At 38.5% G+C, this 24005-nt stretch overlaps 1 protein-coding gene across 3 annotated transcripts in view; it reads right to left on the bottom strand.

Moving 5' to 3' along the window:
* The window catches only part of kif23 (kinesin family member 23), a 92158-nt gene that overhangs the window by 14769 nt on the left and 53384 nt on the right, over positions 1-24005 (bottom strand). The window contains exons 6-19 of one of the 3 annotated variants that reach the window (XM_048615928.1): positions 23748-23863; positions 22362-22532; positions 18331-18372; positions 15157-15269; positions 14563-14684; positions 14046-14148; positions 12910-12989; positions 12575-12694; positions 12086-12245; positions 10899-11060; positions 10614-10780; positions 9937-10110; positions 6547-6732; positions 1945-2256 (exon numbers count right to left, since the gene is read on the bottom strand). In XM_048615928.1, coding sequence (XP_048471885.1) covers positions 1945-2256; positions 6547-6732; positions 9937-10110; positions 10614-10780; positions 10899-11060; positions 12086-12245; positions 12575-12694; positions 12910-12989; positions 14046-14148; positions 14563-14684; positions 15157-15269; positions 18331-18372; positions 22362-22532; positions 23748-23863 — 2028 coding nt within the window. The remainder of the gene's footprint in view (positions 1-1944; positions 2257-6546; positions 6733-9936; positions 10111-10613; positions 10781-10898; positions 11061-12085; positions 12246-12574; positions 12695-12909; positions 12990-14045; positions 14149-14562; positions 14685-15156; positions 15270-18330; positions 18373-22361; positions 22533-23747; positions 23864-24005) is intronic. The other 2 variants (XM_048615929.1, XM_048615931.1) reach the window with 2 other exon arrangements.

Below are 24005 nucleotides of genomic sequence, written 5' to 3'. Positions count from 1 at the left end.
TGATGAAGGATCTAGGCCCGAAACGTCAGCCTTCCTGCTCCTATGATGCTGCTTGGCCTGTTGTGTTCATCCAGCTCTACACCTTGTTATCTCAGATTTTCCAGCATCTGCAGTTCCTACTATCTCTAAAATAACAAGGTTGTTCGATTATCACAAGTGCACAATGAAGAGCTAAGAGGCAAATGCCGTCTCCAGTATCAGAATGCCAGGCACTCCCAATCAGATTACACAGTGAGGTTATTTAGCAGGATTTTTCATGTGAGTTCTAACAACCAGCTTAAAGCAACATTAAAGTTTGCAAGGTTTCAGTCTCTGCTATAATAAAGTCACCATAGTCCCGAAGGGCACAGGGCTGCTCTCCTGTTAGACAGACTGTTAGTGAATTTAACTGAGGGTCACCACATCACAGGCTAGGGGCAACGTTTAGAAGGCAGGGCTGGTGTGAGAACTAAACCCACGCTATTGGTGTCACTGCATTGCAAACCAGCTGTCCAATCAACTAGGCTAACCAACCCAGAGCTGAGAGTGTAACTGTTGAGTCCAGTATGACTCTTCTTCAGATCTGAAGAATCATCATATGGGACTCGAATCATTCTGTTTCCCTCTTCAATGATGCTGCCACACCTGCTAAGTTTCTCTGGCAATATTTGATTCAGATTTCCAGCATCTGCAATAATTTGGCTTTCCACACAGTTCTAACAAATTTTTTTCCTGCATATGATCAAATGTTAGAAATAATAATACAACTAACAAAAGCTATCTTCTGCAGTTGCAAAAATACCCCAATTATATTCAAAAGACTGTCTTTTGATTCAGTATAGTGAGTTAGGCTTAACCAGTCAACATTATATAAATCACAAGATGGTGTAAAGTGGACGACCCAACATATGTATCAGTTATCTATACAAAGGTTGAGAATCTAAGGACACAAAAAAACCCTGTGAAATACTTTCTAATGGACAGCACTGGTTCAAAGCCAGCAGCTCAACACTATCTCCACAAGGCAAAGTGGAGATGGGCGTTTAATGCTGCCCTAACAAGTAATGGACACGGCCTATGAATGAATTTTTAAAAAAAATCTCGATTGGCGAGCATAACAAGACACCAAAGAGCAACGAACAATAAGCAGCACAGTTAGACATTGCAATAGAATATAAACATTCTGTGGATGATACTGGCTAATAATGACGTTGGCTCCCTTGTGCCAATGAGATATTCCTTTCAATGTCCACAAAGTATTTTACGTTAAACCAAGGCTCTTATTATGTATCTCAGTAAAGAGCCAGCAAATAAGCAAAGACTTGTGTAAAGTGCACACTTATTGTAAACATCACACATTACAGGCACCAATTTTCACACTATTACTGCAATAGCTCAGTTATCAGTAACTTATTACACTTCCATGGGAGTGGAGAAGGAAAATCTAACATTCAAAGCAATTTAACAAATCACGGTCTGCTTTCAGCAAGTTCTACCCATTATTTATACAAGTTTTTAAACCAATTCCCTTTCTGTACAAGATGGGAAAGATACACATCTATATCCATTTAATACATTAAAAATCTTACAGTTTCACACATTACTCGTTCACCTTTTTCAACTACAAATTCCTGTCATATTTAGAATGGAAGTTTGTAACCTTGCCATGTTGTAAAGATATCCTTCTACCAGTTGGAGCACCACAACATCTCTACTCTAGGAGGGTATAATTATTCTTTCCATTTAGTGGACAACGGGGTTTATAATGGAGAATACACACACATACACGATTTGTTATGTAGGTCTCCCATGGAAGTGTCTGATATACTTCTTGTAGACAATAGGAGTACTGACAATGTGATGAGAAATAAGTGTGACACTTAGAGGATGTATGAGCTGCGTGCAGTGCTTTTTTGTGCCTTAATTGTACAATTTTTCCTTTTACAATCTTTAGTGCTCACTAACCCGCTGGGATCCATCCTGGTCTACTCCGCATTCTCTTCTACAGCCGTTGACTTTGCTGCTGCCCAGCTTGTTCACTCCCTGACTTCTCTCTTGGAAATTGGAGTGCCTAACTTGTGGAGTCTCTGGCAGTCTACGTTTATTCTTGGGCAGTGCACTACCATTTCTGTTCCATTCTGGAGTTTTCTGCTCCCATTCGGAGATGCAGGAGGCCACAGAGATGGTGCTGCAGGAGTTAGAGCGCCTATGCAGCTGTGGCCTAGATACTGGGCAGTTCTGGTTAATGGGTAGGGATGCTAAACTGTTACCAGGAAACTATAGAAATAGGACAAAAAATTAGAAAAACATGCACTTAAAAATATATACAATGATCAGCTCTTTTTCCCAATATGTAATAGTTATCAATAATTAAAGTTCTATTTTGTTCTCCAGCTCTGATTCATCTATTAGAAAAGTACGAAAACTTGCCTGGATATGGCTAGAACAGTATCAGCAATTGTCTGGTACCTCACAGTACCATTATTTGTGTGACGCTGAAGGTGTCAGGCTATTTGACTGTTGAAAATATCATTGCCAAACCCTAGCCTTAACCAGAGAGCACCACTTTTCAGCAGCCATTGAAGTTTCTCTTCACCACTTAGAGGCCAGATATGCTTTGTCAAACAAACCGACTTTGCAGATACGATCCAGGTTAGAAAATGTGCAAATGAATATGGAAATGGTCCACTTGCATTTTTCTTTATGTGCTGATATCAAAAAGTAGCGATATATTTTTCTAAAACCGCACAGTTTACCTTACCAGTTTACCTTCCTAGCTTTTATGCGCAACTTTTCTCGAATGACATTTTCTGTGTTAAAAAAGAGCACAAGCGTCCTAAAGAATTCATGCGCCCCTAGAGACCTCAGGCAGAATCAAGGTTGAATGCTGCAAAGATATATATAAACATAGCTACCAGGATTACTAACAAGGAGCTGTGGAATAGACACAGGGCAGTAATTATTGCAACATTAAACTTGAATTTTGATTCATTCAAAATTTCACTCCATATAAAGTTCTGGAAGATAACTAATAATTATTAAAAGGCAATAAAACATTGCAGTGAATGTCCTTAATACAGAACATTTACTAGTAAATAGGACACAAGCATTTATCCATCGAGTCAGAAAATGTCTCTGCCATTACAAAGTGAAACGTACAAAAACTGATAATCACTTTATATTAATGCAATGCTAAAATGTGAAACAAATCCAAGAAATAACTAATTCAAATTGTGTGTTCCTGACCACTTTTCCCTTCCCTATAATCTACTACGAACAATCAAACAAGTAATGGGGTGCAAATGTATCAGATAGATCATGAAAGGAGCAGCTAATTGACACATCCACTTCTCATTCAAAAATAATCTGGACAAACCCTCTATGTCAACATAAAATGCAAATACTTACTATGTAGTGTACCCTATACTAAATCTCTCCAGCAATACACATTTCCCTCAGGTATAGAGTTAATGCAACATTGAAGATATGTGAAAGACAGCTCTAATTAGTTGTATTTCCACTAAATTAAAAAAAAATGCTTGCAGCCATTTGGGTCTTCGTGAAAGCAAAATGGTTCGATAAATTGTATAAAGAAAGGCAGATTTAAATATATTGGGAAATAAAACACACCCTCAGTTCACAATGGGGCAACACAAAATCACTTATAGCCATAGAGTCCTACAGGGCCTGTCTCCCAAGATTCAGTCCAAACTGACCAAAATATCCATCCACACTAACCCCATTTCCCTACACTTGGCCCATATCATTCTAAACCTTTCCTATCCATGTATTGGTCCAAATGTCTTTTAAATGTTGTTAATGTACCCACCTCAAACACTTCCGCTGGCAGCTCATTCCATATGCATACCACCTTCTGTGTAAAAGAGTTGGTCCTCAGGTTCTCATTTATTCTTTCCCCTCTTACCTTAAACTGATGCCCTCTAGTCCTCAATTCCCCAAACCTGGAAAAAAGCCTAACTGCATTCACCCTATCCATGTCTCTCATGATCTTATACACTTCTATAAAGACTCCCCCCTTAGTCTCCTACAATCTAAAGAAAAACGTCCTAGCTTGTCCAACCTCTCCCTGTAACTCAGTCCCTTAAATCCTAGCAGCATCCTTGTAAATTTCTTCTGCACTCTTTCCAGTTTAATAACATCCTTCCTATAGCAAGGTGACCAAAACTGAACACAATACTCCAAGTGCAGCCTCACCAACGTCCTGTACAACTACAACATAACTTCCCAACTTCTATACTCAATACCCTGACTGATGAAGGCCCGTGTGCCAAAAGCCTTCTTCACTGTCCTGTATACCTGTGACGCCACTTTCAGAAAACCATGCACCTGAACTCCAAAGTCCCCCTGTTCCACTACACTCAAGGCCCTACATTCACCATAGAACCCCTACCTTGATTTGACTTTCCAAAATGCAACACCTCACACTTATCTATACTAAACTCCTTTTGCCATTTCTCGGCCTACTTCCAGCTGATTAAGATCCTGCTGCAATTTCCGATAACCTTCCTCACTGTCCACAATACCACCTATTTTAGTGTCATCTGCAAACTTACTAATCATGCCTTGTACATTCTCATTCAAATCAGCAATATAAATAACAAACAGCAATGGGCCCAGCACGAACCCCTGAGGCACACTACTAGTCACAGGCCTCCAGTCCGACAAGCGTCCTTCCACTATTACTCTCTGCTTCCGACCATCAAGCCAACTATGTATCCAATTTGCCAAATCTCCCCAGATTCCATGTGGTCTAACCTTCCAGAGCAGCTCACCATGTGGAACCTTATCAAAGGCCTTACTGAAATCAATATAGACTACATTTACTGCCCTGCCCTCAATCAATCTTCCTGGTCACTTCATCAAAGAACTCTAACAAATTTGACAGCATGATCTCCCACACATGAAGCCATGCTGACTACTCCTAATCAAACCCTGTCTTTCCAAATGCATGTATATCTTATCCCTCAGAATCCTCTCAAGTCACTTACCTACCACAGATGTTAGGCTTACTGGTCTATAATTTTCTTTGCAGGCCTTCTTGAATAAGGACACAAGATTTGTTGCCCTCCAGTCTTGCGGGACCTCTCCCGTGGCTAATGATGATGCAAATATCAGCCAGGGACCCCGCAATTTCTTCTCTGCCTCTTGCAGGGTTCTTGGATATATCTGGACAGCACCAGGAGATTTATCCACCTTCACAAATTCTAATACTTTCAACACCTCCTCTACTGTGATATGGACTGTCCCCAAGATATTGCCACTAACTTCCCCAAGTTGCCAAGTCTTCATGTCTTTCTCCATGGTAAACACAGAGGAGACATATTTATTGAGGACCTTGTCAATCACCTGTGGTTCCACACATACATGTCCACTTTGGTCCTTGAGGGGTCCTATTCTCTCTCTAGTTATTCTTTTTCCTTTAATATACTTTTTAAAAAAAAAAAAAAAAAAAAAATCCCTTTGGATTCACCTTAATCTTCTCAGCCAAAGCCATCTTGGGCCCCCTTCTCGTCCTCCTGATTTCCTTCTTCAGTAAACTCCTGTATCCCCTACATACCTTCAGGGATTCCCTTGATCCCAGCTGCCTGTACCTTAGCCATGCCTCCTTTTTTTGGGTCAAAACCTCAATATCTCTTGTCATCCAGGGTTCCCTACTCCTGCCAACCTTGCCCTTCACCTTCACAGGAACATATAGACCTTGAACTGTGGCTATCACACTTTTAAAGGCCTCCCACTTGCCGGAGGTCCCTTTGCCTACAAACAAACTACTCCAATTGACGGCTGCAAGTTCCTGTCTAATTCCAACAAAATTCACCTTGCCCCAATTTAGAACTTGAACCTGTGGCCCAGTTTTGTCCCTCTCCATAACCATTTTAAAATCAGTAGAACTATGGTCACTGGTCTCAAAGTGCTCTCCCACAGTCACCTCAGTCACTTGTCCTGCCCTATTTCCCCAACGGCAGGTCGAGTTTCTCCCCTTCCTGATTAGGATCCTCTATCTACCACTTGAGGAAACTTTCCTGAACACATTTAACAAACTTTAAAAGTGAAAAATAATAGGTTTTAAAATTTCAGAACTGACTTTCGAGGTGCTAAACACATGCCCTGTATACACTTAATCTGAACAGGCATGTCATAGTTAGTCATCGGATCAAGTTTGTAAAATGAAAAATAATTTGTAATTATGGAATAGTGTAGCAATGTACAAAAAGGCCCACTGCTAGATGGCATTGCCAATCCTCATCTAACCTCATGAAACAACAAAGTCACAATACAAATATCACTATAACTCTACTACAGCAACATAATATTTTACCAAATGTACCATGTTAAAATTAACTCATGGCATGCAGAGTTATGTATAGGAACTTAATTAACAAGACAAAGCAGTAACTTGATGAAGGATGCCGAAAATACATCCCATTAAAAAGCATTATGTAATGCTATCTTTTTCAAATTGACTAACACCAAATATTATACTAAAAATTAAATATATACAAAGATTTAGTGTTGTGCCAAATAAATTAAACATCTTACTGTACATACAGGAACTGAAGGTGGAGATGCCGATCGTACATGTACTTTCTTGTCATTTTCCTTTGGTGTTCTCTCCAGTTTCTCAGGCCTTTCTGTCCTTGCCTCTGCAACAATTGCTTTGAGTTGTTTAAGTTTTTCATCTTTCACCCAAAGCTTATTTTGCATCTCGAGCTGCTTAGCTTGAACACGACGTTCCTGCAGGTTGATTTGTATTCCATCAAAAAGTTTGGATAAGGTTGCAGAGAAAGAGAAGGGAAAGGGAGAAAAAGATTAATTTTCCTTTGCAATGACTTTGAAGAATTTAGTGGACTTGCATACTAATTTTATAGTTACAGGAATATTTCAGAGAGGCAAGTCAACTCATGGGCTGTCCCCATGCAAACCACAAAACTCTTTTTAACTTTACTTCAGTGGATTGCTCCATTTCAAATTTTGCAAGCCTATATGCTTGAAGCCAACTCCTGTCAAATTGGTGACTAAAAATCAGACTAAGATAATTTAGCAAAAGACACTTATATGCAAGTTAGTTAGAATATTGTACCATCAACTGGTCATCCCCTTAGTTGCGTTAACAGTCTATCTACATCACATTTCCCTGATTCACATTCTGGAGCTTCCTTGCCTGCCATTGTTGTTACTCCCTCTTCCACTTCTTCTCCTGAATATTGATCTCACTGTTTCTTGTAAAGTTGTCACCTGCTGTCCACAGTATGTTACAAAATCTTAGGATGTCTAATTTCTGCTTTTCTATTACTTGCTTTAGTTTCTCTAGCTTTTCCTGCCTATGCAAATGTGTTAATTCTACATTCCCATTCTTTTACCAACCTTGCACAAACGCATATATAGATTTTCCTGGATGGCAGCTCGAGTCCTCATTTCCTTCCTTAGCAAGCTAAACCCTCAACTACCCTTTCACAAGGGATCCTGTCCACACAACTGGTGCTTATTTGAGCTGATGTCACCTGTTGCCATTGTCTTGGCTAATTTTCAGTGGTGGCTTGCCATTGTTTTCTTTGCTAACAATTTAACTATTGTGACAGGTAGTGCTGGGTTACTATGATACCAATACCACCTGGTTAGAACATAACAGTCTTTATGCAAAATACTTTCTCATCTCCACTCCCCCCTCTAAGAAAGGATACACAGATGCAAAATCCTGCACTCGTCAGTCACCTGTAGTCACATAAACCACATGACATCTTGGCCAATGCTTCCGTCAGTTGCAACACTAGTTCACGTGTTCATCTACATTCCCCCAGACTACAGCAGGCCCACACTTCTCTCACCATAATAACCAAGGGAAGCTGCTCCCCTCACCGCACACTGGCAATGTTATTTGTTAGACGTCAAGTACCCCTTCCTTTCCAAGACCAAGCAATTTAACAAGCAAACATCCCGACGGGGTGGTCATTCGATAATAAAGTTTAAAAACTAGATTAAAACAGGAGAGTGGGAAGAGCTGCATGTTTGATATGGGAGATTAGAGCAGCATGATTGCAGAAAGAGATGATGCAGAAGTGGATATATGGTCTTGGAAAAAGAAATGAGCAAGGCCAAAATCTTAAAGAACAGAATTTGTGAAAACAAATATGGTTTATGCACCATGAAAACAACAGTTAAAAGAGCAGTGATAAACTTGAAGCATTAGATGAATTAAGAAGGGTAGATCCATATCTGCCAAGGCAAAGGAAATTATTGCCATTCAATATAATGAACTAAAAACCACAAAACAAACAGCAAGGCAGGTATTTGATTAATAAACCCCAACAAAATAAAACAAAAATTGTCAGGACCATATTCAAAAACTAAATGAGAAATCTAAAATGAACTAGTAGGAGAGAGAGTAATGTTGACATCAGATTTAATTGGGCTGGAAATTCTAGACAGTGAGATAAAAGCAGCAAGGAGATTAAAAACTACAATGTTCCTGGAAATCGATGGAATACCTACAGAGTTGATTGAAAACATGGGCTTGAACTGAACTTCAAATGATTACTAAGCCATACAAAGAAATTTACTTATCAGGAGAACACCTGAGGACTTGGAGACAGTAAGGACTGCAGATGCTGGAAGCCAGAGTCAATAGATGTGGAGCTGGAAGCGCAGAGCAGGTCAGACAGCATCCGAGGAGCAGGAAAGTCAACATTTCAGTAAACTGTGATGATCACCCAAGGAAAGCAAGGAATGTTGTTCTGACTACCGTACAATTAGTCTAATCACGTACTCATTGTTCTAACTTTCAACATAACCTTCAAAGATAATGGGTAGGAAGGTGCAGGACTACTTCTGAAATGACAAGTCTGGGTTCATGGTAGGAAAAGGAATAAGAGAAGGGTGAACAGAGTCTGGAGTTTAGACAGGAATTATATATTTTTGTAGATTTTCTAGAAGCATTTGATCAATTAAACTCAAGTGCTGAAAGACATTGGAGCAAACTGGCGAGATAGATGACTTGTAGGAAATCTGCAATTGAGACAAAAGGCTGAGAGCACAGCCACTTGGCAATTAGAACCATGTGCAATTGAAGAGGAGTTGGACTGATCAGATGGGCAGAAAATTGGCAAATGAAATTCAGCTTGGACATGTACAAGATGATGAATTTGGGGAAGTCAAAGAAGGCAAAAGGTATACTTAATAATGGGATCAAAAGGAGCAATGTAGAACTAATTTGCTAAATAGTTTTTGAAATGTGCATTTAGAGACCAAAGGAAAGGGTTTGTTTATGGAACATGTAGATGATGAAATGCTAAGGAGAGTGAATAAACAAAGAAATTTGTTAAATATAACTAGGAAGGCAGAAAGCCTGGGTGGGGACTTTAAGAGAAAATGGACTTATAGAGAGAAACAAAAAAGGAGGAAGAGCACCATACAAATTGTTGAATGACTTGAAAATTGCATGAAGCTATTGGAAAATGAAAAGAATCGTACAGCTTAGGTGAGATAAAAAGACTGTGTCCACCTATGGCAGAATACACAAATTGATGGTGAGTTAGAATGTCATTTTATGCAAGTGAGTTTGGAGGCTTCACATTACCAAACTATGGAAGCAGATGAAAATAACGACACGCTGCAAAAGACATGCCCTTGAAGATTCAGGAAAAGAATCTCAATAACCTTAAAATGAAAATACAGATGTTCAGAAATTAAAAACAACTCATGCAAAGTGTGAATTAAGTGTAACAGCTGTGTTTGAAAACATGCCAACTCAGTGTGAAGACTCCCGGAACAGTATACATCTTGCATATTGTTACAACAAAAGGAATATTTTGTAAACAATCAGTGACTATTTACAATATAGTTTGACCATTAATATTAAAAAGAGCTTTATTGAACACAAAGCTGGAAGTATTAAGCTGTAACCCCATGCAGATCACAGAATTCAGAACCCAAATTACTCACGCATTCTTTCTCCCATTTCATCTTTGTATCTGTCATCACTCCTTGCATTCTCTGCTCCAAGCGCCGTTTATCTGATAGCTCTCGATGCAGCTTTTGGTCTCTCTCCTCCAGCTCATGTTGCAAGGCCCGCTTGTCCTCTTCATAAATATTTGCTGTTTTTTGCAATATCTCAATCTTAGGGACAGAAACATAAAATTAGCTTCGGCTATAGAATAATAACAGTAGGATTTGGCAATATTTTCTCCCATTGGTTAGTGAGAAAACAAAGCTGCCCTTTGTCCATGAAAAGGTGCTCCTAGAACAGGCACCATGATCTTTTTCATTCTCCTGTTCACACCCACCACTGCAAAGATTCAACACCACTGGGATAAAATTAGTTTCTAGAGTACTAATTGTTCAGAATAGCAACAATTTTAATTCTGATTGTAGATAAAAGTCGTTGTGCAACTCACAGAGATGGCTACTAAGTGAAACAAAAGAAAAGATGCACTGGAAAGGGAGTGGTCACAAGTCAGCTAAAAAGGTACGTCGAATAGCATGCTCTGAATTGTTGAGAATCTGATGATCAACTAAAAGTATAACATACAAATATTCATAGCTGCAAATCACATGCACATACTTCCTCACACCCTGGTATCCAGAGAAAAGAAAAAAAAAGCAAAAAAAAAAAAAATTACCTTGTACTCCAAGGTTTTAACTTTCTTCTCCAGTCGCTCAGTCTCTGCTTTCTGTCCATTTATAAACCGGTCCTTTTCAAGCAGTTTTTCTTGCTGATCCTGTATGTAATTCTCCTTTGCTGTGAACTTATTGTCCCAATCGTGAAGCATCCCTCTGATAGCGTTTACTGAGCAACATTGAGAAAATGATAGAAACTTATTTTGCTCTAAAGTCAAAATTGAAGGAGTGTTAAGAAATTACACTATTCAACTAAATAGGAAATTTTTACTTTGCCCATCACATACCAGTTTTCTTCATCTCCTCAGCTGCCATTTGCCGTATTTTATACCTTTGTTCCAAACATTCTATTAAGCGTGGTAAAGTTTGTTCGTCATTGGCATCAGTTATCTCAACTGAAGGTAAAGATGCAAAACTTTGCAGCAGAGCTTCTGCAACAGACGGATCTTCTGAAATTGCAGGCATGCAAGAAAGAGAACAGGAACTCAATTGGGATTGTAAAGCAAACATTACTGCCCTAAAATCCCTTTGACTCCTCATTGATTGGTCTTTGTTGAAGTTTTAACATTTGAAAGGGTGTTCTTCCTTCCCTATTGCATAAAAAACTAACAATACATTAGAAAGCAAATTTTAAAATATTTTTGAAGAAAATTTATATCAAAAAAGGTAAAATAGTTTTCCTTCAGTTTGTTAAACAAATTTTTGTATTCTGGAGTTTAGTAAGCAAATAGAATATACTAAATCAACATGCAAGCAATAAACAAGGCCAGGCCAGATTTTTAATCTCAAAAAAAAAAATTACGTGGCAAAGATAAAATTCTGATCAAGCAAAAAGATCTATTGCTGAGATAAAGTACTTGATGAAAATGTTACTAATTTTAAAATGGAAATAACATTCCTCAAATTGTGTACGATATACAAGTTTTGACTTCTTAACCATGACTCAGCTGGTAACAGTCAGCAAACCATGAGTATCCCCAAGTCCTACTTTAGTGATTTGAGCAAAACGCCACCACAGTTCGGAGGATGTGCTGCACTGCTGGAGATGCCACCCTTTGAAAATAAGGCATTGAATCAAGGCCCTGTCTACCTTCTCTGGTGAACGTAAAATACACAAACATCCCATAAGATTACTACAAAGAGGAGGAAAGTTATCCATAGTGTTGAGCTAACAATTATCCCTCAAATCAACATCACTAAAACAGATTCTGTTTCTAGGAGTTTGATGAGAGCATATTGACTTCTGGGTTTCATCTGTTCAAATCAAATCAAAGCATCAAAGTTGCATACATGACCAACTTGATGGATTTTGAATGAGGAGAGCGAGGCTCGATTTGAGTCACCTAGAAAGGAGGACACCGCACAAAGACTCCATTTGAAATTTTGGGAATTCATTTCAAAACAGGATGGTGCCCATTTTAAAAAGAAATCAATCACGATAGCAATTTTTTTTTTTCTTTACACAGTACAATACCTCCGTATATGGGGCCTCCTCGTAGTTCTAGCTTCCTTGTCAATTCTTCTTTGAAAGCTTGATTCCTGTATCGACGGCCTGGAGTGAGACCACAGATCGGTTTATCTACAGGTCTAGCCACTTCCACTTCTTGAGTCATTTCAGCAAATCTCATAACCAGCTACAATGTAAAAACATTCAAATTAGAATGTCCATGTGTGAATTCAAAAAGCCATGATCTTGACTGAAAAAGATGCCAACTTTAAGAAATCAAGAAACAAAAGCTCTTTACAAACCTAAAAGCATGCTTTAGACATACAACCTCCTCATTAAAACAACAAAAGAAGTGTCAAGAAGCTGGATGTAACCCAGATGTGTTACATCTAGCCTCAAGGGACAGATATTCAACATATATGTCAATCTACCACTTTCAGCATTGCCCAAAGACTAATGATGTTCAGACATGCTGATTGATGTGACAATCTCCCACGTTCTTTCTGCAGCACTCACCAAGGTTTCTTCATAGTCATCAGCTTTGGGATTGACACACACAATCATCCGAACTTTCCCCTCACCATCAAAGTAATTTTTAAAAAGATGAGTGAGCTTTGAATCTCTGTATGGAACCATCTGTAAAGAAAAATATAGCTACCACATAACACCTTACACTGAAATTGTTTATTGATATCCTTTACGAATAACCTGTGCAAAAACAGAAAAACAGTAAAAATTATGCTCTGAAGTTGGAGTCTCAAAGCATTGCGCATCTCATTGTGTAATACCGCAAGAGCATTCTTGATTGCTTACATCCAAGTCACTAATGAAATTCAAACAGAGAATATTACCTTATTTGTTCCATACATTTGGTTTTCTCTTAGTACTTCAATACATGTTCTTAATGTCATCAATGACTGATTAATGTTCCCTGCATAAGAGAACATTGAGAAGTTACTTTATTTTAATTGATTCTAGTGCACAAAACAGTATGTGTGCTCATTACTGTTAAGATTTTTTTACCAAATATTGCCATTTCTGGTGAAAACCCAACCACAAGAATTAGAGGGATGAGCCAGAGGCTACAAAATCAAGATTCTCCAAGTTTTACACAGACACTAACAGCATTCTGAACTTTTAATCTCAGAATAATTTACCAAGGAGCAATTACAGATCGACTCGATCTAATAATTGTACGCTGCAACTTCGGACACATGGAGAAATAATAAAATCATCCAAATGCATATCATGAAAGTATACAAATACACACGAACAGAGAATATAGGCCAGGAATTAAACTTTGAGAAAAGTAAAATGAGATTATTTCTCAAAGTTAGGAGTCAAACAGACCTGTGGCATGTTTGGACAAATTCTCAAAATTCACAAATGAGTAGCCAGTTTAAAAATTAAAAGGAAAAGTTAATTTATGCTTAAAACTGTGCGAAGATTAGTTTTATAGCAAGATGGAAATCTTTATACAGTAGATGGTAAAGCAAGTTATACTTCAATACCTATCTTTAAAAGAACATTTCGTTCGGGATGCAAATTAGCTCAAAACCATAAGAAAATTGCCCAAGAACAGCACAGCTTCGAAAGGATGTCCATATTTAGGAATTTGGACTTTTATAGTCCTTTGGCATCCAAAAATGCCAGCAAATTTAAAAAAAAAAACCTTGTCTCAACCGATCTTAAATTCTCACTATGCGGCTGCATGAACATCCTTGCTCACTGTGGACATTTGTACCACTTGGGTTACAACAAAAAAAGAATTGCCCAACCTTACAACATATTCAGAGTTCCTTACCCAGCATCTGCTTTGGGCAATGATGCCTTCCAGTCCATACATAAAATAAAATTAAAACTAATATCAACAATGTTAAAAACTACAGTTATGTAACACAGACACAAACCAAAAGTTGCCAAGCCAAAAACGTTTGGACCACAAAAAAAATTAACAAGCAATATTTTGTTTTGTGAAATTCCTTACCTGTCTCTCGCAACCTGCTGCCTTCAGCTTTTGTCCTGTTAGTTCTCTCACTTCCCGCCAAGTCCACCAAGGATAGTTGGCTCACTATTGTCTGATCCTTAGCCTAAGACAAAAGGAAAAGGAAAAACGCAAGTGACTTCAACTTATACTCACACCAAATAGAAATATACACTTAACTGGAAGAAGAGGTACAGGATTTTTAGTGGAAAGGTTTCATACAGCAAGGTCAAAGATAGTAGAAGGCTCAACAAACAAGGTAGGGAGTCAAGGGTGGGAGAGAAAAAAAAAGATATTAGAGAGAGTCAAAGAAGAATTAAAAAGACAAAAAAAGAAAACAAATATACAGTACATTGAATAAAATTTTCGGTATGACTTTAATGGAGCTAGACATAAATGATATACACCTATAGGGCAATGCTATCCAATGTTCCAGTCATTTGAAATGTTGCCATCCCAGATTCTCCATAAATGGCAAATAAAAGGCAATAAATTAAACATTTTCCACGGTCCCATTTACCTGAAGGACATTGTCACCATCAGCATCTAATGGAGCCTGAGCCAACTTGATAATGAAAACACTATGCGAACGGCTCGATTCTCGATTTAATGTAGTGTTAGCTATACGTCGTTTCTTCTGGCCTGCAAAGAGAAAGCATACCCAGAACCTGGTTTACAGACAGCAAGGCAGATAAGGAGAATGAGTAACTAGATTTCCATATAGCAATCACAATTAGAAACACATAATTAATGTCTACAAATCAACAGCCTGGTTCTTTTCAATCCTAGGTGCCTTACATTGCTTTCAAATACCAATGTACCAAAACGTACTGTACACAGGTTGAGCCTCCGAATATTCTCACAAATGCCAAATAGTTAATATTTGCATGTAATATTTTGAAGATGAACCATCTTTACCCAATCTCTAACAACGGTTTTATCCAGTTTAAGTAGAAATCAAAATGTCACAGTCATATTTTTGAATCTAAACTGTCTTAGACTACGCTGAAATACATTTGGATGCAGTGCTATTTCACTCTAACCTCATGGAAGATACAAACAGCAATCTGAATATCAAGATGGAAAATGACGACAATGAAAGTGCAATTCTCACCTTTCCAAAATACTTCAAAAGCTTCTTCCGTAGACTTCACTTCTACCTCCATGCAACCAGCCACATACATGTTATGATTAGAATCTTCTCGAAGAATTTTGGATTGTGGAGGTCTGTAAGCAAACATTGGCTGCTTAAATCTCAAAGTGATATTAAAAGGAAAAGTCCAGACAATGATAACATACTCAACATACCAGAAATCTATGCACAATGTCAAAATAAATCTAAGGAGCTCATTATTAAAAGTTAGGACACCAACATAAATTCTAGTCAAAATTTTAGTATAAAACTTAATTGCATATGCATTTTATATTTGTGCAGCAATGGAGACTGAGCAATCTAAAACCTTAGTTTCACTGACGTGAATAACAAACGGATAGCAAACTGAGAAAGCATTTGAACTGAATGTAAAATTTACCTACAGGTTATCTCTCTCCTTACAGGACAGCGCAGACTTTTACATTAACGTATCCCTTTAGAATGGATTCATTTCTTGTTTTACCTACCTGACCACTGTCAGCTCAAAATCGAACAAACATTAATCATAGTTTACCTTTGCTGAATGTTAAGATTCAATTCATGCAACTATCAAGCAAGTGAAATTTTATTGCCTATAAATTGCATAGAAAATTTCTAAATTGGTCCAAGGAAGCCAGCTTCAAGTGGGATTGCCATATCAATTTTAGATTATTGCAACTGCATGCAGGATAATGAGTTTGAGCAGATTTCATAACAGCACCAGGTGTGTGTTTAATGTAGAAAAGTGATCCTGGTTTATGAAAAACAAAACCAGGAGTCATCTTAAGCAGTGAAGCTGAATTGCAAAAATCTGTAGAAATCATCCATATAAAACTCACCAAGAGTTATTACAATTTTTTAAAGTTGTATTTCAAATTCACTAGATAACAAGGTGTAGAGCTCGATGAACACAGCAGGCCAAGCAACATCAGAGGAGCAGGAAGGCTGACGTTTCGGCCTAGACCCTTCTTCAGAAATGGGGGAGGGGAAGGGGTTTCTGAAATAAATAGGGAGAGGGGGACAGGCGGATAGAAGATGGATAGGAGGAGAAGATAGGTGGAGAGGAGACAGACAGGTCAAAGAGGCCGGGTTGGAGCCAGTAAAGGGGAGTGTAGGTGGGGAGCTAGGGAGGAGATAGGTCAGTCCAGGGAGGATGGACAGGTCAAGGGGGTGGGATGAGGTTAGTAGGTAGGAGATGGGGGTGGGGCTTGAGGTGGGAGGAAGGACAGGTTAGGGAGGCGGGGACGAGCTGGGCTGGTTTTGGGATGGGGTAGAGGGAGGGGAGATTGAGATTTTCTCTCGTCATCTCTTTCAAATTCACTACCTTGTTTCCAAATGGGGCAGAGACTGTCTGTCATTCAATATATTTTGAAAACAATTTGAATTGAGTTAAAACAATTTAAGGCAAGTAGAACAATATAGGGTACCCTCTGTCCACCTAGCAACTAATTCTCCTGTAATGCTTGATTTTAAAATGTAGTATATTGCAAGTGTGTAAAAAGTGTTTAAAAAGAATTAGAGAATTTACATGTTCAAACATATTACCAATGTGTGTGAAATTTACTTTATGATGTACCAGCATAGAACAGCAAAAAAAATTAACAGCTCAAGAAACCAGTCTAGATTTTTCCAAAATCTTAACATATCCTAAACTTTTCTTCATGCTGCTGCTGTATAAAACTTTAGCTGGGCTACATTTGGAGTATTGTGCACAGTTCCCGTTGCCACAGTAAAGAATGTGGAGGCTTTGGAGAGGGTGTAAAAGAGGGTTACCTGGATGGTGCTGGAATTGGAGTGTATTAGCAATATGAAGAGGTTGAAGAAACTTGGAATATTTTCACTAGAGCATCAGAAGGGGGGGGGGGGGTGGTGTGTGACCTGATAGAAGTATGTAAGATTATGAGAGGCAAGGAATACAGTGCATAGTCAGAGTCTTTTTCCCACAGTGGAAATGTCAAATACGAGGGGGACAGATTTAAAGTGAGATGGGGAAGTTTCAAGGCGATGTGTGCAGTTATTTTTACTCAAGAGGGTCATAGATGCCTGGAATGCACTACTAGGGGAGGTGGTGGAAGCAGATACAATAGCAACATTTGAGAGGCATTTAGACGGACATGAACAGGCAGGGAATAGAGGGACATGGACCACATGCAGGTAGATGGAATTAGTTTATAATAGCATATGGTCAGCACAGACATGATTGGCCAAAAGGCCTGTTCTTGCGCTGTATTGTTCTATGTTTAAGTAAGGATAATTTTAAATGTTTCTCTCCTTGTACCTTGACCAATATTGATCCTATAACCAGAAACAGATTATCTGCATTATCTATTTGAGAGGTCTTAGTGTGAGTAAATGAACTACTACACTCCCCTACCTTACAAGCAATTACTCTTACTGAAGTAGCTGTTGATGCTTTTGAGAGATCCTGAGGCCACGAAAGCTGCGCTGTAAACACAAGCTTTATAGTAATAATGTAAATAAAAAGGACTGAACTACCCAAGTTCTGTCCCTACTTAGCACTTCAAAAAAAGATACTTTGTTGGCTGTGAAGCATTTCAGGGTATGCGTGGTTGTGAAATGAGCTACCTAAAATAGAAGCTCTGCCCAGCCCTCAAGAGAACACCTGTAGAGTTGATAGAAATACTACTGACATACAAATGATGGAGAGGAGCTCTTCTACCCCTTAGAAAGAACGCAAGCTGAGTATTTGTCAACTACAAAATTCCACCGAAATGATACAAATATCTACTTAAAAAGTGAAATGCATTATCAAAATAGGAGGGAAAGAGAGCTCACAAACACACACCTGTATTGGCTATCAGATGTATTTACTAAACATATAAATCAAAAACGAATGCTTATCACTGGAAAGCATATTTTTGCAACAAAGCAAGTTAAAAAAGTCAAGCATTTGTTGTGCTGGCATTGTGTTGTTCCGTGCTACAGGCTAAGCACAAGCAGTGAGAGACTTTATACATGCTTGGGGCCACTACTGGTCACCATAACTAATAAGCCATGGGATAGATTGACAATACTGGTCTGTTAGCCAGGGAAGGGCAATATTAGCCAGAACAAAACATCGACCAGGTAAATTTTAGCCAACTAGTCTACCAATTACTCAGATTACCACTGGCAGCTTGTACATTAGAGACGTACATAAACTCAACGTTCCGCACAGGAGTGCTGTTACTGTTCCACCTAATAAAGAAACATGGCACATTATTACAAAAACATACCATTAAGCTGTGTCAAAAAAACACTGTTCAGTTATGTGGCACCTGAAAAAGATGAGTGAACACATACTGAAACCTGCTCAATTTTCAGACCTTACATTAAATTTATTACGTTAGACAATAAAAAAAAAAAAAAAAAAAAAAAAAAAAGAGGTTTTGGGAGATTACAATTCATCTTGGAAAAGTTGGGTATTGAATTTAAATGGCAGTTGAATGGTTGGTACACAGGATGTTCAAAACTATTTTTATAATGTACAGATATCTGCACTGCCTAAAACAATAATAGCAATTTTAAAAAGGCAGGTCCCAATACTGATTGAGTACACATAGATCCCAGACATAACGAATTTACAAAGTAGCCAATTTGGTTGTGGTGGTGGTGGGAGAAGCAAGTGACCGAGAACGTTTTCAATGTATGCAAACAATCACCCCATCTTCTCTATTCACTGTCTTGCATGCACAATAATGTAAAAGTTTTTTTTGGGTGAGGTTAAAGAGTGGGAAATATTTAGCTTTCTCCAAAAAGGAATCTGTTAAAAAAAAAATCACAACACAAACAGCGCAAGTTAATTCAAAGTAATTCAATATTTTTAAATACAATTAAGATCTAAAGAGATGGGTATACTTAATTACTTCAAAACTTCAGTAGGACCATTAATTTTTTGAAGCAGACTTATCGTAGGTTACTAACATGGACATTAGGACTCCGGCTTTAGTCAATATATAAATTATAACCCATCAGTAACCTCTCTGGTACTGCTGATGAGCAGTGCACTATCAATGCCCAAAATCCAAACTTACATCTTGGAATATCACTCTAGATCGCAATCAGGAGCAGGAGCCATGAGTGAATTTACAAACTTCCTTGTGCAGATTGTTGCAACTAATTTACCAGTCTGAATGTTACCCCTCATCAGCTAACAGCACAAACAGAAAGCTAATTTTAGGTCTAAGGCACCTGTGAAAAATGACAGTATTAAACACAAGCATCCATGGAGTTTTGATGAGGTAGAGAATTAACACAGAGATTTAAAGGTTGATTCACCTAACACCTGAAAAAAGTTTGTTACTATTATTAGAAATCTTCTTTTGCTGAAAGTTCAAGTGGTCTTGAAGGTAAAACAAAAACCCTGTCAAACTCGACAGAACATTGCAAAACGCCTGGGGCAGTATGTTGGCTCAGTGGCTAGCACTGCTACCTCACAGCGCAAGGACCTGGGTTTGATTCTGGTTTTGAGTGACTGTGTGGAGTTTACACACTCTCCCAGTGTCTGTGTGGGTTTCCTCCGGGTGCTCTGGTTTCTTCCCACAGTTCAAAGATGTGCAGGTTAGGTAGATTGGCCATGCTGGATTGTCCCATAGTCTCCAGGGATGTGCAGTTTAGGTGGATTTAGCCATGGCAAATATTAAGTTACTGGGCCAGATGCTTTTCAGAGGGTTGGTGTGGACTTCATGGGCCAAATAGCCTCTTTATGCACTGTAGGGATTCTATGATTCTATACCCATAGCCCAATGACATTTAAAAAATGTACCTTATAGGAACACCTACAAGAATGCAAAACTTATGAAACAATTTCAAGGCGGGCTTGATGCGCACCTGGTATTAGTTTGCCTTATTTTGCAATTCCTAACAGACCATATCATAATTCTCCCAACCATTATCCCCATACAAACATGCTCATCTCACACTTCCATTTTGCACAGAGGAAGTTAAAACATATTTTAAGAAAGGTCGACATTCAAGTCAAAGCACACATGAAATTTGCAACAACACGTTAATGCAACTGTCCTTCATAGTAAGGTTAGAAACCATAGCTAAATATCTAAACCCTAGCTGAATGTCTTGTATACAATCACAATACAAATACCAAAACCGTAACAGGAAAATGCAGTTTATTTTGCTTCAAACAGAACAAAATAAATAAAAGTTCTGTAAAGATACTGTACATTATGAGCAATTTAATCCAATCAGGCGGTTTAACACGACGTTAAAATGGGATCAAAATCACATTATGATCTTCAAATTGTTTGAAAGCAATACATCGAACCAATATTTTTTAAAAAGACAACAGCTGCAGTGGCACAATTAGAGGCAATTTTGTTGCAATATCCTGGCACAAACTTGTGTTAAAGCACCTGTGGGCCATTTTAGTAGTGGATGGTTGCAGCTGGGGATGGAGGTGGCATGGTTGGTGACTATCTGCTTGCAAGCAGAGTAGAGACAGTTAAAGTGCTTAAAGGACATAATTTGCGTAATGCAGGCACTGGCTGGAATATTCTATGTGGTTGTCAGCATCCTTTGAGGCAAAATCCTGACCAGTAGCTGAAAGTAGTCTCTTAGCACCAGACAGAAAAAGCACTCCACATAACACATTTAAATGCCCAGAAGGAAGTTTTCAGTGATTCTTGGTCTCCTGCCTCTGTATTCTGCACACCGCCCTTAAACTGACACTCTGAAAACTAAAATCGGTCAGCTGGTTAATAATCATGGCGTGACTCAGGCAGAGGGACCAGACTCGGATGTGCAGGATATCAGGGTTCAAACTATAGATCAAAAGTCCAGATAAAACATTTTAAAATTGAGCTAACAGTTAAATTGAGAGCATATGACAGAAATTTCAACATACTGATACTTCTCAGCTTCTATGTACACGCACTCCACAAGGTCACAGCAAAGTCTGTCCAATTGCACACATTTTGAAGTTAAATGAATAAATATGTGGACCATTCCAAATTTGAGACAACAATTCCAAGTTACTGATTTTAATGTTTATTTTTCAGCATCAAATTAGGAAAAAAGCCTCATCTTCCACGATTTTTTGACTCTCTTGGCAATGTTTGCATCCTGCAGGGCAAGCAGATTGCAGCTCATTTCTGTTGGCAGCACTACAGAAATCTTGTGCTACAGCAGGTCTAACAACCTAGGACGAAACACTTTTCCTTATCTTTCTTTGGAGAAATAGCTAGCTTCCAGTCACTCCTCCATTGCTATTTTGATCTGGTAGCATGTCACACAATTTTATTAAATACATAGAACCATAGAGTCATACAGCACAGAAACAGACCCTTCGATCCAACCAGTCCATGCCAAACATAATCCCAAACTAAACTGGTCCCACCTGCCTGCTCCTGGCCCATATCCCTCAAACATTTCCTGTCCGCGTACTTATCCAAATGTCTTTTAAACACTGTAATTGTGCCCGCATCCACCACGTCCTCAAGAAGTTCATTCCACACGCAAACCATTCTGTGAAAATTTGCCTCATGTCTTTAAGATTAAAGAGGGATCTTGATCAAATGGATCAATCGACTGAAAAATGGCAGATGGAGTTCAATCCGGATAAATGAGAGATATTGCAGCTGGTACAACAAACAGGGGTAGAGGTGATACAACTAATGGTAGGGCCTTGGGTAAAACAGACGGACCTAGGGGTGCTGGTATATAATTCTTTGAAGTTTGCACCACATATAGACAGGGTGGTTAAAAAGGCATTTGGCACACTTGCCTTCATTGCTCACACCTTTGAGTATAGGAGTTGGGAAGTGATGTTGCGGTTGTAACTGACATTAGTGAGGCCTGTTCTGGAATACTATGTCCAGTTCTGGTCGCCCAGTTATAAAAAGGATATTATCAAGCTGGAAAGGGTTCAGAAGAGATTTACCAGGGTGTTGCTGGGTATGGAAAGTTTGAATAATAAAAGGCGGCTGGAAATTTCTTCACTGGAGCATAGGAGGTTGAGAAGTGATAGAAGTTTATAAGATAATGAGAATTAATGGTAACTGTCTTTTTCCTAGGATGGGGGATTTCAAGACAACGGGGTACATTTTTAAGGTGAGAGGAGATAGATTTAAAAAGACAACAGGCAAAATATGACAGATTTAGTATGCACGCAGGCAGGCACTGAAGTGGCACACCATCACAATAGGAAATGCAAGAATTTTAATGCAACCTACTTTGGTTTGATTGGATCTTGCGGTATTTCTTCAAGAAGGTCATAAAGATAGTTGTTGTAGATTTCAATGTAAGAAACAAATAGACTATAAACACTGTCCTCATCAACTCCCTCAGCTTTGCAGTGCTCAGGCACAGTAATCATATCTGCAAACTCAGGATCCATTTTATGCCTGTGAAAAGAAAATGTTTCAACAGATTTAATACCACTACTGTGATCAGAAAGAGACATCATAAAAAAATTCCTTGGTTTTATTATTCATTCATGCAAGATTTACATGCACTTTCAAACTAGAGGCAGCCTTAATTAAGTGTGACAATATTACTGGAGATGTGGATTCCATTCAACTCTATTTCTGTATCTCAAAGCCAAACAGTGAGTATTCTTCACATGACCCGATAAAAATTGCTGTTTGATCAAGTTGCTCAGGCATTTACACATAAACATGATTTGATCTTTACTAAATGCAACAAGGAGTTTGAGTGGCAGTGACACTACGAAAATCATAGTGCTGCTCCAATAGAGATCAGCTATTTCAATAAAAAAGGTATCAAATCATGGACATTTCTATTGCATCAGGAAGCTGTTTTTCAGTTTGAAAAACACATAGGAATGGTTGAGGTAAAGCAACAAGTGTTTACGGTTAATCACTGGAATACACATGGAGTGTACTATATAAAGTAAGCAAAATTTAGTTCACACTAGAAAGGTAAAGCTATCAACTCCTTCCCACTTCCATTATATCTCCTGCAGTAGAAAAAAGTTAACTCTCAAATTGCTAAACAAAACAAAGTTCGAACAGTAAACACACAGTAAAGCCTGCATTATTAAAGGCACGAACATCGTGTGCAGACAAGGATGCAAACAGGAAATGACCATTGCGTGTAACTGGAAGTTAAGGCCCATCTTCACTTCTGTGTTCCAAAGCAGGCTCGAGCCTGAAGCCAGTAGGATTTGGTATGTGCCCATTATATATGAGTGGGATTTCTGGCAGCAAGAGGACACGACAGAGAATGCTCCCCAGCATAAGGGGTGATTGGGACAGGAACATTTGGAAGTGATCATGATTTCAGAGTTGAGTAAGAAATAAGAGAGGGCTACTTAAAACGGTTTCCCTCAATCTGGAGATTCATATGATGAAATAATCAAAATCATTCCCCAGTCTAACTAAATTAAGATTTCAGTCAAAGCACTACTTCACACAAACATGTAAAAGAGTATGACAGACTCTTAAAATTTTGCACGAAAGTTTGAACGCAATCATTCAGAAAATAGTGCTCAATAGAATTTAAATTTCAAGACTATAATTTGAAAATCCTATTCCTGGACTGAAAAACAAAAATCACACCTAGCAGCTCATCACATTGCCTCTTTGTTATGTACCCACCTGGAGGAAAGGGTCTTTGGAATCGTGGAAGACTGGGCATCCCTTTTCTGACGTTCCAACAGAGCATCAACATCACCCTGCACCTCCATTGCATTCTTATCATCTGGCTTGAAAACCTGTAGATGATACAAACAATTCAAAATCATTTAAAGTTGCAGAGCTTTCTATACTTTTGATAGAGGTAAGATTATGCATGGTAGCATATTTGAAGTATGAGCATCTTAAATATGAGCATCTTAAATATGAGCATCTTAAATA

Source organism: Rhincodon typus, chromosome 33 (genome assembly GCF_021869965.1).
Source record: "Rhincodon typus isolate 14 chromosome 33, sRhiTyp1.1, whole genome shotgun sequence".
Taxonomy (NCBI): Eukaryota; Metazoa; Chordata; class Chondrichthyes; order Orectolobiformes; family Rhincodontidae; genus Rhincodon; species Rhincodon typus.
The sequence above is the reverse complement of the archived record's forward strand: the minus strand, read 5'-3'. Positions and strand labels throughout refer to the sequence as shown.